Below are 18,180 nucleotides of genomic sequence, written 5' to 3'. Positions count from 1 at the left end.
AAACGAACATGTCGAGACACTTCCCACTCACCCAGGACATTCACGGCGATGGTGACTGCGTATATTTTGGCCCGACCCTTTACCTGGAACTTTCAGACTTCAAACCACTAGGTGGGGACGTCATACACGTGACTGCTGTCAATACCTTTTATGTGAGAACATGTGCTCGTTTAATTAATTCTTCCGGTAAATGTTTCCAATACAATTGATGAACCACCTCGTGCTCCTCGTTTCTTGCATCAAATCTTGTACCCCACGGAGGCATGCCCTGACACATATATCCACGTACAGCGTAAGAAGTTGTTCGTGATTCGTTTTTTGGCGTTCTTATGTCGGGTAATACTGCAACCTCATACCCTGCAGAGCAATAATAAGATGCTCGAACCCTCCTAGCCTTTAACCCTTAAGCTCTCTGGGACTTTGTTCTCATGGATGCGACCATAGCGCTTCGACTCGAGATTTGTCCAATAGAGAAGGATTTGGTAACGGTGACGGGTTCCCCCCCCCCCCCCCCCCCCCCCCATTCTATGCCCTTCGGTCGCGTCCATGAAAACCTTGGCACGTCACGAAAAAAAATTGGACTGGTCTCTAGGGTCGTAGCCGGATAAGGGGCAATAGAAGTAATCTACAAAGCCGAACTTGAAGCGAAGGATTGCGTCTAAAAAGTCGCCGAGGGTCCCATTCTCAAATGCCAAGCAAACGCCTGTCCCACCAGATGATAGGACGACACGCAAGCATCCCAAGTTTGTGGGCGAGAAAAATACATTTGACTTTCTGGCTGAGCCGAAAACTGTTCATTTGGAAATCCGTCACTGCTCTTTCTGCAAGAAATTGAGAATTCTTGAAGAACTCAACGAACGTCTTCAGTGGCTCTTCTTTGCTGACAATAAGCTCTACGATGTGTTGCACCCAATGCGAGCCAGATCTCGGAGAGGTAACCTGCGTGTGCGAATGGATAGATTGTTTAGAGTGGAGTCACTAGTATAAAGGTTTTAATCAGAGTATAATTTCACAGGTTTGCGATAACGCAAAGTTTAAGCGCGAAGCTACCTCGTGAACAACATAAGCTGAGACACCTGAGCCGGACGTTTTATGCTTCTGCGGTATTCAAAATCTCTATTATCTCTCAATCTGTCTAATAGTCCGAAGTATGGCAGTATCTCCTCTTCGCATTTTATTTTTAGTTCAGAACATTATTGCAAAAAAAAAACTGGCAGGTGTGTAGAAAAAGCATGAAGGACTTTTGCAACTCATAGTATTAGCAACAGTACACCTTCAGTGAGTTTCAATGCCTATGGAGTAGTCATATTCATATTGCACTGCAATACAGACCTCCAGAACATGGGCCATTTCCTTCAGGCAGCAATCATGCCCAACTTTCTTGGACACGAACGCATTGGCGCATGCACTAAAATTAGAATGTCATCTGAATGACAACAAACATTGCAATTTTCCTCTGGAATATTTTAGAAGGAAAGTACAATGTCAGTCAGCATAAATTGAACGTTTGGACGCGAGCAATTTTTATTCCATGACGCTGCGAATTTCTTTTTTTCTTCTGCGTTAAATTTAGCGGGCTACATTCACAAACTTACCAATTGTCTCCTTTTTCACTAATGATCGTAATGTCCCGCAGGACTGTAATGGTTTGGTATCATGAAACGCAAATCAATTGGAATGTTTATTTTTCTTGGAAACTTTTTATAACACGGAATGTGCCAGAAAGTGGATCCTGTCTGAGACATAATGCGTATTTTCACGCTTAGCGTCACTATCACACGACCTCTGCGGGCATATTAAGGTTACTGTGAACACGCAGTTAGAACTGCGGTATATCTAGCCATAACTTTGTGGCATTTGTCGTTTGACGACGGCTGAAGGTTTGACTTTATAAAGTGAATACGCTGTAAACAAGCGACGAACCTTAGCCGGCTCTATTTTCGCTTTTGGTGGTTCCTAGAGCTATTGTTCTGACAGAATGTTAAGTTGGGCTAGTTGGTTGTTCATGACTGGAAGGAAGTGCCAAAATACAGGGCTTCGGCGCTTCCTTCCAGTCAGCTATTGTTCTGACATCGCTTTCAGAGCGATCGCCGCACAGCGAATTTCGTCTTTTGATTGCAACATATTCTCCTCGTAGGGTTCGGTCTTAAGGCATTGTTGTATGAAAAGGTTAACATTTGTAGTGCATGCTCACGTCTCGGATTCACCAAGACAGCAAAAGACGGCTGTCTCTACTGTCTTGACAGGTTTTCAAAAGAAATGGAGGCGGAAGCCACCCCTCCAAATTAAAATAAAACCACGTAGTTTCGCAAGTCCAGGCACTCTAACTACGCAAAATCTGTTGCGCCAAGCCCATTGAATTTACGCAAAGAAAAATGCATTCCGTAGTAAAGTATTTGCAGAGATGGTGCTTGTGAGCAGACTATTCTAGAATGTGGGGTTTACTGTCAGCAAGGACACTCTCCTTCATGCAACAAACTTCCTGCATGTGGCGAATTAAAAGCGTAAAAATTAATGGAACCCCAAAACTTCCTCAGAGGAATCGGTGGCCGACTGTGTTAGCGCACACCAGCCCAGAGAACGTGGAAAGAAAGCTCGCGCTGCAGATTAAAAAAAATCCTGGGTTCAATCCCAACCCCTGCCCATTCTGATCTGCCGTGCCGTCGTGTACAAGCGTGAGGTTGTACCAGCGCGCGGTCGTGCATCGCTACTGCGTGATGCACGTCAAAGACCCCAGGCTAGGTGTTGTACTGCACTGGCTAAATTTCTCAGCAGCCGCTGTGATACCAGACGTCCACTGAGGCTGACCAACGTCCGGCTCTACAAGTAGACATCAGGGCTGACCAACGTCCGGCTGTACGAGTGTACACACAACAAAAATATTATTATTTTAATTTTGTGAAAAAGCGGCTGGGTCTAGGAAACCCTCATTAGAGTGCCTACTGGCAATTTCTATTCTATTAGAAGGGACTAAACCACTCGGAAGTTCACTTAGAAATTAATGCTGCTGTCGTCTCAAACTAAGTTCTTGTGGCCATTTTCAAGGTTAAAAAAAATGCTTTCACGAAGGTTTCTTTTGTTTTTTATGGGCTTTTTTGGCGAGTGGTTAGAACAACCACCTCAAAGTGCGCCGGTTTCTGTAGCGTATGCGAGAAAATTAATCCGGACGCTGTGATAGATTTGTCCTTCTTTTCAACAGAATGCAATAAACCAACAAAGGGCAACAAAAAATATTGCTTTAATACACGACCACTGCACGATCGCACAGCTACGCCACCCGGCTACACTAGCAAAAAAAAATGCTACAGTGATCACCAACATGTTGGATCGACGGTGTCGCTCCCTAACCAAATCAAACGACTACTTTCCGGGAAATCCACTAGTAGATAAGCCAACGTAGCTGCAAAATGCACCCATGCTTTTGGGGACAATTAAGGTGGCACAAACAGTCGAATATAAAATATTTTATGGCAATATAAAACTTTAGATCGAAAATTTTAATAAAAAAACAATGATTATACACCTGTATATTCAACGGCACTACGCGCGGTGGTGAAACATTTCGTGGCATGGGCGCTTTTTTTTAAATTGCGCTGCTGCTTCTTCGAGTCAAGATAAATATTATAGTAAATACTATCATTGTGACCCCATCAGGGTTCACATGTTAAGGCGAAATTGTAACTGGAGTTTTTCAAACTATGAATTCTTACTGTTGGTGCTTCTAGTTCAGCTAACGCGCATTTCAATTATCTTCTATTCAAATATTTTTTTGAGAATCTAAGATAATGTTTGGTTGTAAAATTGTTTTACAAGCATTGTTATCAAAAAAGAAACTTGAGGAGCTCAACAACAATGTTTTCTTAGGAAATGTAGCTGGCGAGGGCTAAAAGCAGGTAACATAAACGGCCAGTATGCTGTTGTCTTTTTTGTTTCTAAAGGTAAATATTTAAACATGTTTTGAAGAAATTACAAATTAATTTCGGTAAGAGAAGAACAACATATTGTGTTAATTGCCATCACTCTTCCCTACAACATCCTGATGCTTCATGGATAACATGGGCACGTGGTAAATCTAGAAGGAGGCGTAGTGAATAAATCTCAACCGGTGCTGGTAGAAATTCATCACGCTGTTAGAATGACACCTAGTGAAGAAGTTACTTGTGAGCTTTAAGTAGTTTTTTGAGTAAATATTCGGTAAAATGTTGAAGTTAATTATCGCACAAATAACTCGCGCATTTAACAACTTTTTTTTAATTTTAACTGGATTCATGGAAGCATTCTAAAAGAGACCCCACATTTGTTTTAAAAAATCTTCAGAATCATTTTTTTTTGCTGTGCGACTTTAGAGTCTTTTTTTCTTTCCTGCGTTTCGATTTTTCAGCGAATGTTGGACGGCGATTGGCGGCTTTGAGGTAGGTTTCTGACAGACATCTTCTTGGATGGTGAGTACCATGGGTTAACTTTAGTTAAAATATTGCGTTGTCAAGTTATCTCAAATGGTTTATCTGTTTTCAGAAATCTTGTAGTATATCGTGAACGTAGCAGAGATGCGTGAGGCGTTTCGGGGAGTTTTCTGAAGTCAGTGTTCGATATTACCCATTGGGCTGTTTCGCTTGCCGTTTTGCGCCTAAGCAGGTGCACGTGATGTTTGCATTATAAAAAGAAATATCAAATGGCACGTGTTAATTTACCAATACGTGTTCTTTTTTCACAACATGATTCCTCGGCTATTGGACACTCTTAGCATACAGGTGCTGACCCTACATATTGTTGTTTAGTGCACCGAATCCCATATTCATCAGAATGCCGTAGCGGTTCAGTAAACAGAGCCTCCATGCATTATCTCTGCTACACTTTTCTTCTGAAATCTTCAATATAATTTCACTCTACATCTGAGCGCTTCTCTTCTCAGATAGTTCCCGCATAAATGTTTGAAGGTGGAGAGTTCTTTCATCATTATGATCTTATCGCGTCAGCATACTACGCACGTCGCCCATCTCAGAGAAATCGGAGTGTCTAGGATGCCACTTTAATCAATAAGGTTTGCTTTTAGTGACGAAATGTCTTTCTTCGAGCAACAAAAGTAATAACATGAATGTACGCAGACGGACAATACCTGGAACTTTAATTCGACGGACAAAAATGTACAGTGCCATGTGAAAAACTGCCATCTTTAAGTACACTCATAAAACGCTAGGTTTTATGTGGAAAATGATGTGAAGAGCATGCTAGTGATGGTCAGGTTATTTGAAAAGAGAATATAAGAGCACGTGTTGACGACTTCCATGTTTATTTCTTCTACATACCTTGTTTTTTATAAGATGCGCGTATCATTACGTTTAGACGGTATGCTGGTCTTATAAATTTTGGAATAGTTAAAGGCGGACAAGGTACGTATTCTGTTGAGCTTCATCCATCTTTTTGGAAGCGGCGAACCACACGCAGCTTTCAAAAACCAGATGTCTAACATATCGCACACCTTGACTACAGGAGACGGCAGCAGCTGCACTGATTTCAAAATGAGTGGACCTCCCTTTTTCTTCTCAGCTAGCCAATTGCAATAAGTCTCGCCTTAAAAAAACATTTATTGAACTTACGTTTTTTTATTTTACGAATTTTCTTACATGTGATTGGTTTGAGCATCTCAGCAACGGTTTTCATTAAAGTATAAATAGTAGAACCCTCTGCCGTCACAACACATTCTAAAATATTCTTTCAGGCTGAATCTCAGAATGTACTTACAGTCGCTCCTTGCCACTTTCTGTCTTTTAATGGGTAGCTACTCTCAAGAGACAGATCCACTACCAGAAGAAGATCCGAAAAACTTTCCGAATCAAGATGCAAGAAAGGTTTGTTATTCGCTACTACATCCTGACATAAAAAAAAAATTCCAGGTAGTTTTAACACCAATTGTATTAATATTTTATGTTTACAAGCAGCGCTCCTTTCTACGCCAATTAGAATTCAATCACTACCGCTCGAATAAACTATTTGCTAAACCCGTACACAAAGTGTCTTTAGCAAGATGGGATGCTGAAAACTTAATAATGTCTTATATTCAAGTAGATATTGAAAGAACATTCAAATCTAAAATTAAGAATATTTATTAAACAATATGCGCCGTAAAACATGGATGAAAAGAGAGGACCACAACACGAAAAGCTATTTTGAACTGAATGTAATAAACAAAAATTAGACTAATCAAATATTCTTGGAGGTTTGTCGCAGAGAAATTCAAATTCTTTATTTGATATGTGAACAGACGATGCTCTTATAGACTTTTTTTTAATTGCCGTAAGAAGTCGTTTTTGCAATTTACGTCCCCGCGAACTTCCTCTCCAATGAGAGGGCAAACAATCCCCACCATAGCACTGTTTCTTGAAACATTCATGAAATATTTTATGACCAGAGGAGGTCAGCTAAAAGGCCGGCTAGTGAGAGATTGGTCTGATATTATTTATTACTCCTGTAAGAAGACCAATCCCCTCTTCTGTGTTGACTTCGGTTAAAGCGAAAGCTCTAACCCAAGTTAGAGCTTTGCCCCCGCATGAGGAAGGCCTGCAAATGTACAGAACACTTCTTCAAAAAGGTTAATTTTTGGTGAAGGTAGCCCGCTCCAGGCCCCGCCCAGGGACCTAACTAGCTCGCTCTATTTTTCGGCTCTCGTTGGTTAGAGAGATCATTGACGTGTGGAATGTTCGTTGTAAAATTGTTCTCAAAGCCTTGGTAGTCTTTTATTTGACCTTTTATGTTTGATCAACAAATTATATAGATAGATCCATTATTGTTTTCAAAAATATCACAAAATCGTCTGTTCCGTTTTGTTTTTAAACAATAACAAACTTGGCTGCCAATCGTTTGCGGTGAGTGTTTGGCACAATGCGTAGCTCGTTAAGCTCGCCGCCTGCTTTCAGGAGTGCAAGTTGTTTCGCGTTCACCTAGGGGTTTAGCGGAAGATAACCTGGACCGACGTAGTTTGCAGCAAACAACTTTTGCAAGCACACGCCTTCGGAAGCGATGTGTGGGTGTCTGTTTTCGTAGCGCGACAGGCGTAAGCCTAGCGCCCCACGTCAACTATTTTCTGGATCTGGCTTAATTTGTTCGCTTGAGGGGTTTTGGTGCTCAATAAAAGCGTCATTTACCCTAAAACCCACCCCGCTACTCTGAGAATCGTGCATCTGTCGTGAGTGCGACCATGGTTTCGGTACTCAGAGGTAACCTACACAGGAAAGCATTTGCGAGCTATTTGGCAATCAGGTGTTCTTCTTGCGTCAGGTTTGTCAAGGTATGCTTCCGTCCCTTCGCTTCGGAGGGTACTTATCTCTAAAATGTTTAACAGTTCACCTGAGTTGCTAAAGCGAACATTTTTAAGTCGCAATTCAATTGTTCGTCATGATGCTCACCCTCCTTGCTCGCGGACGCTATGCAGAAGAACAAGAACAGGAAAGCTAAAAGGACTGCATATTTTGTTGATTTTTTAGTTCATGGTCGCTTTTTACCGCACATCGACAGACACTGACAGACGCTTGTATTAGATGTGGTTCGTGCATGCTGGAACAGTTCAAGGCCGTTTCATGGTCGCGTACGGCGCAGGAGTCTGGCGATCTTTGCTGACGGATTTAGACGTGAATGAACTCGCAGACGGACGCAATCAACGGCGGATTCGGTCGCGCCTCTTTCATGGTCGCGTCTTACTATGGTTCCTGGAGCGCACCTTTGACTGGTGTGCTAAGCGTCCTATGCTGCCTATACATCAATAGTTGTCCCGAAGTGACATTAAATAACGTAACGGAAGCTGTAGTGTCATGCTAGAGAGCCTGTATTACTGAGAGTTTCTAACCACTCGATCGCGGTAACTTGGTTCATGGGCCGCGTTTGCAAGACGAGCTGCGAGGTGTTGAAAGCAGTGAGCGTCTGCAAACGACTCTGCCTTTCCGCCTAGCAGACGGTGCGCACGGCAGACTAGAACGCACCGGAAGTCGCGACATGGAGACATCCGGCTTGCGAGCATGGTTAGTTGAACAGCGAAGCCAATCCAGTTGTAGTGTGTGGGGCACCGAGGTAGGAATAAGGGCCGACATACCGGCTCAAGCCAGCCGTACCAGAAAATCCCAAGTCAAGCCGGAATTAGAGGTCGCTGCCGGTGGGAACGCCCGCAAGGTCGCCCGGTTGTGTTTATGGTGGTGTGATTTCGCCTCCAAAGGCTTCTTACATCCATGGTGTGGGACCACCAATCTATGGGCAGGGCCTAGAGCGGGTGGTGAACTCCACCTAACTTGCGCCTAACATCGTAACTATTGCGCAACGAATTTTTTTTCACGGGAAATGAAGGCCAAATAATACCTGCCTTATTTAAGCCCTTTAATTTCTTGGTATTTCATTGTTTTCTTTTATTACACACGTAAATATATACAGTTCAGTAGAGCTGTGCAATGAATAATAAGTTTACATTATTATGCACAAACATCAAACCATGCACCATCCGTCTATTACACAGAGGTTGCAAGCCCAATCAGTTTACGTCTTCTTTTCTAGTCATAAAACAAATTGAATTGCACGTAACGATCACAGAAGAGAGATATAATGTTTTGAACGCGCTCAATACTGCATTAGTTAGTCTCTCCATAGCTGTTCCATACAACTGAAGGCAACTCAATGCAGCTTCGCATAAGGGAACTTAATAACATTAAAACACAGTGGACTTTCAAAATTACCCAAAATACGCGTATGACACAAAAACCCTTAGAGATGAGTTGACGGTATTTTTAACCTGATCACTCAAATCAATTGTATTGTTTCAATAATATATATACACCCAAAATTCATCATCACCGGAACACAGCTAATACTAGTATGTGTCTAGAACATAGAAGAATCGCAAAACATCACATATTCTGCTGTTTAAAGAATCGTGTATCAACTAGCCAATTTCTCCATTTTAAAAATATGTGATATATTAACGTTAATGAACGCATTGTGTAAAAGCCTCTCTACACGACGAACAGTGCCTCCTTGGAGCATTTTCTGTACATTCGGAGCGAACTAATTCTGCGTTTTAATGCGTATACCTGTCTTATTTGCTCTGTAATAAAATTTTAGAAAAACAAAGTTCATTCAGGAACGAAACGTGCCTTCCTTCGATAAGTCTCAAACGCTTTAATATGTTCGAGAGGAATCGCGGTTTTTCTTTCGTTTCGAGTTTAAGTCTTCTGGTTGTTAACCATATATAGAACACAACTAATAAATAGATAATTTCGGACCCAGCTCGAGTGCTTAAACTATTCATATTCCTTTTATTAAAATTTGAATAAAATGGCGATTGTCAAGTCATCGCACTTATCTTCTATTCTACTCGTTCTTTGTTAATCTTGAGTGCAAAAAAAAATAATAAAAGACAAAATTTGTTTAGAGCGCAGTTCTTAGGCGCCTGTTTCTGGCTTGAGTGGCGCCGGCGTCGCCGTCGGCGTTGCCGTAGCCGTAACGCGTCGTCGTCACCGTCGCCGTCGGCGTAACCGCGCGGTGCACTAAAAAAACGTCCCATAATGCACCGCGGTGATGCGCGAGTTGCATTATGGGGCGTTTTCCATAATTCACCACTCGGAAGGGGGGAGGGGGGGGAGCAAGGAGAAAGAGGAGGATGGAGGAGGAGCAGGAGGAGGGAGGACGAGGAGAAAGAGGGATGAGCAAGAGGGAGGAAGAAGAGGGGGGATGAGGAGGAGGGAGGAGGAGGAGAGGGGAGGAGGTGAGGAGCACGGGAGGAGTTGATCAGGAGGGAGGAGGAGTGGGTACGGATGAGGGGGAGGGGCATATCGTCCCCTCCGTACCCTCCCCTCCTCCTCCTCAAGAGCTGCGTTCTAATTCGGCATTACAGGAAGTTGTAAATCTTTCATGTTTTGGAGTTATGAATACGTTAACTTAGCGTTACGCCAAATCATTACTGGATCTCAAGAGCTTAATACCGAGTTGATTTAGCTGTTGCGTTGCCTTTAACCGCCATCAGAGTGCGGGACTATCGGTTTCAAACGTGGATAATAGCCTACTGAGGGTAGGAATTACTTTTTTTTTTTTTAAGTGGCGCTTCTAGCTGCTCAGTTACTCGAACGGAAGTTTTTCGTTTTAACATTCATAATCTTGCAAAAATTAATTTTTAAAATACTACAAGATATATCACACACACACAAAAAAAAGATCAGTTTTGGAACACAGATTTAGTGGCCTGATGTTTTGTTTCCGCATAGAAGCTCAAAGGGAAGCTTTTTAGTTCTAGGTCTGTGCTTCGCAAGATTATATCTACTGTCATTCCCGTGGCGCTGGATTCGTTATGACTAAAAGTCTCAATAAACACAAAAGGTATGTATGGGAAAGGGTGACAGTTATGAGGCTCAGACGTCATTCCCTGAAGCCTAATAGACAAACGAAATCACCTAAAAATAAGAAAAGTAAGAACATATTGTTTGAAATGTGATTTCTAAATCAGAAGGTTTTTCTTTTTTTAAGCTGTCACCTGCTGCGCTTACGGTAGCAAATGCAATGACCAAAGCAGAGCATTAAATTGCGTTTGTATCTTCGTCGTTTAAGATTTAAAAGTAACGTTTGACTGATCTGAACCTAGATTCGTGTTATTATGCCCTAAAACCCTCGATCAATGTTAGTAAGAGTAATAGTAATATTTATATTGGTTCAGGAGAGCCGCGGCGCCGCAGAAAGGCAAGTAGCCCATACGATGAAGGTCTGCGGCACTGCATCTGATGATGATGATGATGTGGTAAGATATAGTGCAGAGAAGCAAGATAGCTGCTGACGATGTTTAAATGAAGCTTCTGAGCGAGGGTGAGGGGATGATGGTAGATATTCAGCTACCTAGCTATCACAAAGCTATAGCGCTGTTTTATTTTTAGTATTTTTATAGAGAAAAGTTAAAGCCTAAATGAGAAGCCAAATTCAGAATGTACCGGGAGTAATGTGCTTTGTGGAGCGTATCTTACGCGAAGACCAAACCGGTATTCCCGTAAGGTATGTCGTGGCAATTGCCTCATTTGTGTTGCTGCTTTTTGCTAAATTATACTTAGTTGTTAATATAACATCGTATGTAACTGGGGATGCGAATAATAGTTCAGATCTCAATAACTGACGTGTCTACAGGAAATAACCTTCGTCGTAATAAGGTTCTTGCTTTCAGAGCCGTGTCATACCCGTGCTCACATACGTGAAGCATTTAGTGTCGTTTGTTGTTGATATATTTTAGTTGGCTGAAGACTATGTGTCTGGAAAGCAATGGGTCAAGTGGAGAACGTACACTGCGACGACGCCACCAGGAGGGTATAAATGTGAATACGCTCAAATTGTTGGTGGTGCTGACGGTGAGGGAGAGAAAAACTACACCTTGGAAGTAGGAGGCAGAATTGGAGAAACGTAAGCCTTGCACTCAATTTATACTTAATTTATTTATGTAGGAACAGGCCTGTACGCTAATAATATAAAGCTATCAAATTCCTTCCAATCGGTTACTTTTCAAAGTAAATAAGTAATCATTGAATCACTCTTATTAGGTAGAAATCACCAGAGTAATGATATTATTTTGAAAGCAAGGATAATATACTTGTAACCATCACAATTTCTTCCCCAGCCCCCTAGGTTTTCTGGTTTACGACTACTCAAACGACACATTCACAAGTACAAGTGCTAAAATGTGTCCACTTCGTCATCTTTCAAACCTTCCGAACTACAAAAAAATAGTACGATTGCTATCGAGCTCTACGAAGTAATGTCGCACTCTTTCTCTGAAAAACATGTAGGAGTTTGCAGGATTTTCAGTGGGAACTGTAAGCTTCTTTTATAATTAAAAAAGGCCTCTCAGTGCGATGTTCGACGGTTAATCTAGTATCCGCGTCTTTATCAGCCGTTCAAATAATTAGTATCTCTCTTTAAAAAAGTATAGATCTGGATCAAAACGCCTTACCTTTTCAACTCGCAAGATAACCAGTAACAGGCAATGTGAATGCTGAAGTGTGACCAAAAAAGTGATATATTTGTCTCATCCACATAAGTGGTTGGCGCACCAGAGAAATCAAAAGGATGACTAGTACGCTGATTCTAATATATAAATGCACGGGACAATGCAGCCCGATTTTGAACTCGTCAAAGAATTGTAAATACGTTTTGTGTGACATCTTAGAACAACCCTTGTACAAACATTTATTCATATTTTTAATTTTCTCCTAAGACTTTTTTATGACGAGGCTAAGTTAATTATATATTGACAATATCAGTATGAAAATAAGTATATGTTTAATGTGCAAAAACATTAGTATTACCTAGTAGAGCTTAGAAGTTGAACGCCACTTTGTTCATCAGGAAAGGATCGAGATTTTCCCGGTTGAATTGTCAGGAACATCTCCCAGAAATCTCGCAGCTATGGAAAACGGTGTTCCGATTCAGAGGATGTTGATGATGATGACAATGATGATGATGATATTAATAATACTATTAATAATAATAATATATTGTTCTGGTAGTGTTTTATATTTTATATAAAATAATATATGAAATATATTACGTAAAATATAAATATATATTATTTATATATTTTGGTTTTTATTTTAGTGTTCCAATAAGTAAACTTATTGGAACACTAAATAATGAACCAAGGCATCGACCCAATACATCAAAACATTGAACTGTTTCGCCCTCACACCGTATGGGCACTATGAAAACAAGAAAACTCAGCACATTTTATCAAATCGCTTCCGCCGCATAATCGCAAAGCAAAAGTCGAGCTTTTTCCCCCATTCGCAGCCGCGAGTGGCAGCGAAGGAACTACAGCGGAAAGCTTACATGACCTGACTCGGCTCTAAGCTGCAGCATAACGCCCATTACTGTCAGCAGAGAAAGGGAGAGGAAGCGTCCTCCGAGAGAGCACACGGAACCTACACGGCACTCCGAATTACGTCACTAAGAGTAGGACTAGATGTGAACCTGAAGACTGGGAGTGAGTTGAGGGGTGCCAGAAATGCCAATATTTATCTTTTTCTTACACAACAACTAGGACACGCAGGCGAAATCGGTGTTCTGTTCTTTACTTTAGAAGTGTAAGAGGACAACTTCCACAAATGTTTGACCGAAGTTCGGAAATCGTTGCACCCCCCTCCCCCTTTCAAGGTGAAGCTCAAGCGTCCTCCAACTTTCAGCAGTGACACTTTTAGATGTGATTTGTTTATGTGACTACTTTCAGCTCTGAGCCGATGTGATTACAAGAGGTAGATGATACCGCCCGTCTACGTGCTGCCATTTTAATAGAACAAGAAAACTAGTACGCTATCGTTCTCTTTGCTCAACTCACTCAGGAATTAACCTGGCTCAATAGGTCTCTAAAGAAACAACCAGTCAATTTGACAGTTATCGCTTTCCTGTCGATTTTCATTACACCACTCTAAGCAAATACTTGTATCGTAATGGTGATAATTCTTTTAAGGCGAAAATCCCGAGCTCGCAGTTTTATCTTTGGCAGTTGTTCATGCTCATCCAGAGTGCGCACAGCCGAGATGTATCCTCGAACGAACAGCTCTCACTTGCAGCCTAGGAGCGGAATTGTTGTACATTACAAAAAATAAAGCGAAACACACAATTAATCTATGTGAATACGTTAAAAGGGCGGGGCTATTGTAGGTGTAAACTATATGAATATGTTAAAAGATCAGTGTTACTTTTTGTGTGATAGTGAATAGACAAGATGAGGTCAATATGGCGCATGCCATTTCTAGCGATTGTGACTTGGGAACCGGGACTCGTAGCAGGTTGGGCCTGCGGGCAGCGTATTTGAGACCCCTGTTTAGAGGTTATACACATGTTGTTAGAGATTTTTATTACATGTAAAATAAGGTTCGAATGAAAAGCAAACAGTGACGGAACGTCAAGCGCACCACCGGCACAGCTTGGAAGATTGGGTTGTGCAGAGCGAGGTTCGAAGACATCAGAGTAGTACGCACACCCTCTCAGCGCCCTACTCTCCACCCTACAGTTTCGCCAGTTTCAAGAGGCCTTGAGGAAGCGAAGAGTTGGCCGACGGACGCGCGCTTCAGTTTTCGCATTTAATTTCAAACCGATAGTACGGCATTTCAATGCGCCACACGCTGTGGTTCCGGTGAGCCTCATGTTCAGGATGCTTCGAACTAAGGGAGGGCCTAGGTTGGCACGTCAACAATAAGTGAGGAAACGCGCCTTAAATATAATTTTAGAGGATACGATGTGGAATGTGGGGCTGATCATTGCTTTGCCGAGCTTAGTTGTGTAGTCTTGAAAAAATAAATAAGAAGGTTGCCCTCTGGCTTAAGTCTTGGTTGGGGGAAAAGGGCGTCGGTGTCTGGAGATGCCGCAGACACGACTCCTCACACTGCGGAGAAGCCCTAGTAGATATCCGCGTTGTATGAAAGATATAGTCGATGTCATCGCAGAAAATCCTGTTGAGGCAGAGAAATTGTTAGAGAGGATTGAAGTAAATTTGGGATATGTGTTCTTTCGAGGAGTTGGAAAGGAAGTTGTGGCTCTCGGTAGGTTTATGGCAGACTTGTGCCCGTTACTTTAAAAATGTAATGGAGTACAATAACAAATGATTTCCGCTGAAAGGTAACGAATTATTTTATTTGTTACGCTACAGATTACTTTCACGTTACTTTTCCCGTACACTTACTCAAGAAACAATAAAAACTTTCAGCCTTTTCACTCTGGTGAAGAAGAAAGAGCAGCAGAGCTGTAGTATGTGCCGCCATTTATTAGCGATGGCGGACAACCACATAACCGGCAAACCAGTTGTCTGGTTGCTGCCGTCGCTCATAGATGGTGGTAGCTGTCCAGAGGGTTGTGTCCAAATTTATTTGTCCATGGACATAAAACTGGGGAAACTAGCCCTTAACAACTCCGCTGTAAAGCAATGTGTATGTTTTCAAAAAAGTTCTGCAACACTACTTTTCATTTTTCAAATGCCGGTATTATTGTAGTCCTTATAAAAATTAAATATTGAGTTTAATAGAAAAAAAAATGTAGGTGTACTCCGCTCGCCTGTAAGCTGATGAAGCACCGAAAGCTGCAACCACACCCGCCATCCCGCTAACTTACGGCGACGGGAAATGATCCCTGGAATTCTGCAGACAAAGCTAGCGGTGCCCATGCTCAGTAGCAGCTTCAACCTACGCTAGGAAATTCGGTGATTGGGAACGGATTTACCAAAGTCCGCTTTTAGAACGGTCCTTTCAAAATATATATATATATATATAAAAAACTAAACACGAAGGTTTTTTTGTTTTTTTCTCTCGGCCAAGGAGAAGAAAAGCGCGGTGGAAGCTGATGAAAAGAGACAGAGCCTACTCGGCGCTGTCCATTCTGAATCTTTTTTCTCTCGCATATTTGTATATGCATTGCACGTAGTTCTGTGACCCTAATGACCGGTCATCCAAAAAAATATTGCTTTCTTTAAGGTTATTCTCCTCTTCACAATGTTGTCTATTTTTATGAACTTGCTACCAATATGCTGCTGAATTGTCTGCTCACATTGCTTCCTTTTCTGTATCATATTCTTATTTTAAAAAGTGACAAGTAAGTACTGTAATCCATTACCAATATTTGTGCGAAATTAAATTACAAATTATTGCCGCAAAAATTACATGGCAATTGAAACATTACTTAGAAAACTAAGGGATTCCTTCCCAAGTCTGGTTTGTAGTGTACGGAAGTGCCAAACTTCTGGCCGTCAGTATTGATATTTAGGTGTAGAAATTTCTCTTATGACTTCAAGATACGTGAGGTAAACTGAAAGGAGGTGTGAGTGTAACAAAGCAGATTGGTCATGCGGTCAGCTATGAAAAATGGGCCAAATAAAAACAAATATATATATTTTCACTTTAGGAATTATAGAATTATGGGCGAGGGTGAGGAAAGATGTTAATCAAACGGAATTTCGATGATCTGAATGTAAGGGGGCAAAAGAGGTGGTCATTATTAAGCATGACAAAAACCCTCGAGATTGCTGGTAAAAACTACACACGCACTAAAATGTCATTAAAATAAACCTTTCAGTGTATGCGCCGTTTTTATCCGCAGTTTCTGGGGGTTTTGCAATGCTTAATACTCTCACATAGGTCACGAAAAGATTGGCAAAGGAGGATCCAGTCATAGTGCCATACCTTTTTAGTGAAAAAAATGAGTTGTCAAATTGGAAAGCGTTCAGTGCAAGAGCAAGTCCTGCGAGGCGAGGTACAACGTGAGACGCACTGGGCGCTCTCATTGGGATACTGGCCAAGGAATTGGTAAAGAGCTGGTAACACTTTGCTATGAGTGTTTGCCATGTGGAGAGACGTAATGGCCACTGTGAAGAGGATTGTGTTTCTTGTGTCGTTAACCTACCTGGGTGGGTATTGTACTTTAGGCTCAAGGATCAAATACACAAGGGCAAGTACGAAAGAAATTTGGCAGGATATGGCAAACATAATGAAACGGCCAGGGGACCGTGCGCTATAAACTTTTGGAAGGAGGTAGACTAAAACAATGCAAGGTTGTATGTAAATAGGTTATGCAAGTCCCACCAGCGGGGACAAAGTTAATTTTTAATTGAGTTTTTTTTTTTTTTGGTAGGGGTTAGAGAAAAGGGGTTCAAAACGTCAGGGACAGATAGCTATAGCAGAACTCATCTGTTTTAATATTCTAACACCAGAACAGTAAGGCTCTGTCCTAGTCGGATTCTCTGATTACAAGGTTGGTGCGGTTTTTAATGAATTTTAGAGCAACCAACATTTGGGGGGCTGTGTTGAAGTATTTAAACATTAGATTCTACACGCCTCGCCCCTACGTAACACGATGACGCCGAACACCTCTAACCCTCATCCTGGATTGAGTCCACGGCCATCCAGAGCAAGGGCCATGGTAAGCTGCGCCTAGCCCGGCTGTAGCATTTGCTACGTATCTCGATGGTTGTTTCGTCGGCATGCCCCGCACAGAGTAACCATCAAGTTAGAGAAAGTACGAGTGGCATAGAGGGGATGCGGCTGGGCATTACTGTGTTTGCAAACAATTTTCGTAGCGGCGAACGACGGCACTTTTCTACCGTTGTTTACTTTCGCTCAGGCCTTTGCTTCGGCTTTGCCCGTTCGTCATGTAGAAGCCCTTTGCGTTTCGTTTCATCATTCCGTTTCCACGTCTCGAGAAAACCTTCGGGGCTCCCTGCCAAGTACGGGTGACAGTGTTACGCCGGGAGCCCGGCCGGCGTTTCACGACGGTGAAGCCGCCGCCCACTCATCGGTTTGTACCGTCCGCAACACGGTAACCTTCGCAAGAAGCGAAAGTATGCAAGAGAGCTGGGAAGGAAGTTCACAACCTAAACCTTCATACAGGGAAAGTCATCTCGTTCATTATTTTATTTCTCATTGTCTCGTGGTTTAGATTATGACAGTAACCTTTCGTCATTTACCTCTACTTCACAAAATCGTAACACTTTTATCTAGAGCCGCTTGTTAAATTTTTAAACGCGCAATGAACCATTTTTTTTTTTTTTTGGGGGGGGGGGGGGGGGTAACGCGCTAGTTTATTGAGTCATAACTTCGTTGGCGGCATACCGAAACTTTCTGCCCAAAGCGCAATCACACCAACGCCGAAAATTGCGCACGTACTGCCTGACCGTCATCATCGCAAGCTCGGCACGTTTTTACAATTTTACATATAAAAAACGAGGTACCTTTGCTGAAAATATGGTGCGGTGCATGTCAGCGCATGTCCTGGCATTTAGTGGAATTCTGCGTCTTGATAAGAACATCCGCGCGGTGTAAAGTCAACCACCATCACGGTGCGGGGTTCGTCCTTCCATAGCTTGACGTCACGTGCAAGGCATGATTTCACCGAGTTAATTGGCAAGAATGTTGCTGCAAACTTTGATGGAATTATCAGTTTCTCAGTGTTTGATGTAAAGCGGGGTCCAAGAACTCGTCTTTGGGTTGACGGTGTCAAACGTTGTGCAGAAAGAAAGGGACGGCTGCAGAGTGGGGGGTAGGCATCTCGGAGCTAGTGGCCAAAGAATTGTTCGCTCTCTGCATGTAGGAAGAATCGTTCTGGTTGGAAGTGAATAGACGAAGGACATGACTTTCGATAGGATGAATTGTTTGTTCAGGGCAGTGAGCGGTAAATCGTCTGGTACGGTGA

At 42.2% G+C, this 18,180-nt stretch overlaps 1 protein-coding gene across 1 annotated transcript in view; it reads left to right on the top strand.

The window, feature by feature from the left end:
• The first annotated feature begins 5,732 nt into the window (after positions 1-5,732).
• Positions 5,733-18,180, top strand: part of LOC115325591 — a 40,658-nt gene continuing 28,210 nt past the window's right edge. Inside the window, exons 1-2 of the mRNA XM_029986315.2 lie at positions 5,733-5,853; positions 11,256-11,412. Of these exons, the coding sequence (XP_029842175.2) occupies positions 5,733-5,853; positions 11,256-11,412 (278 nt within the window). The remainder of the gene's footprint in view (positions 5,854-11,255; positions 11,413-18,180) is intronic.

This window comes from Ixodes scapularis, unplaced genomic scaffold (genome assembly GCF_016920785.2).
Source record: "Ixodes scapularis isolate PalLabHiFi unplaced genomic scaffold, ASM1692078v2 PGA_scaffold5__190_contigs__length_132052651, whole genome shotgun sequence".
Classification (NCBI taxonomy): Eukaryota; Metazoa; Arthropoda; class Arachnida; order Ixodida; family Ixodidae; genus Ixodes; species Ixodes scapularis.
This window is presented reverse-complemented; position numbering and strand designations above follow the sequence as displayed.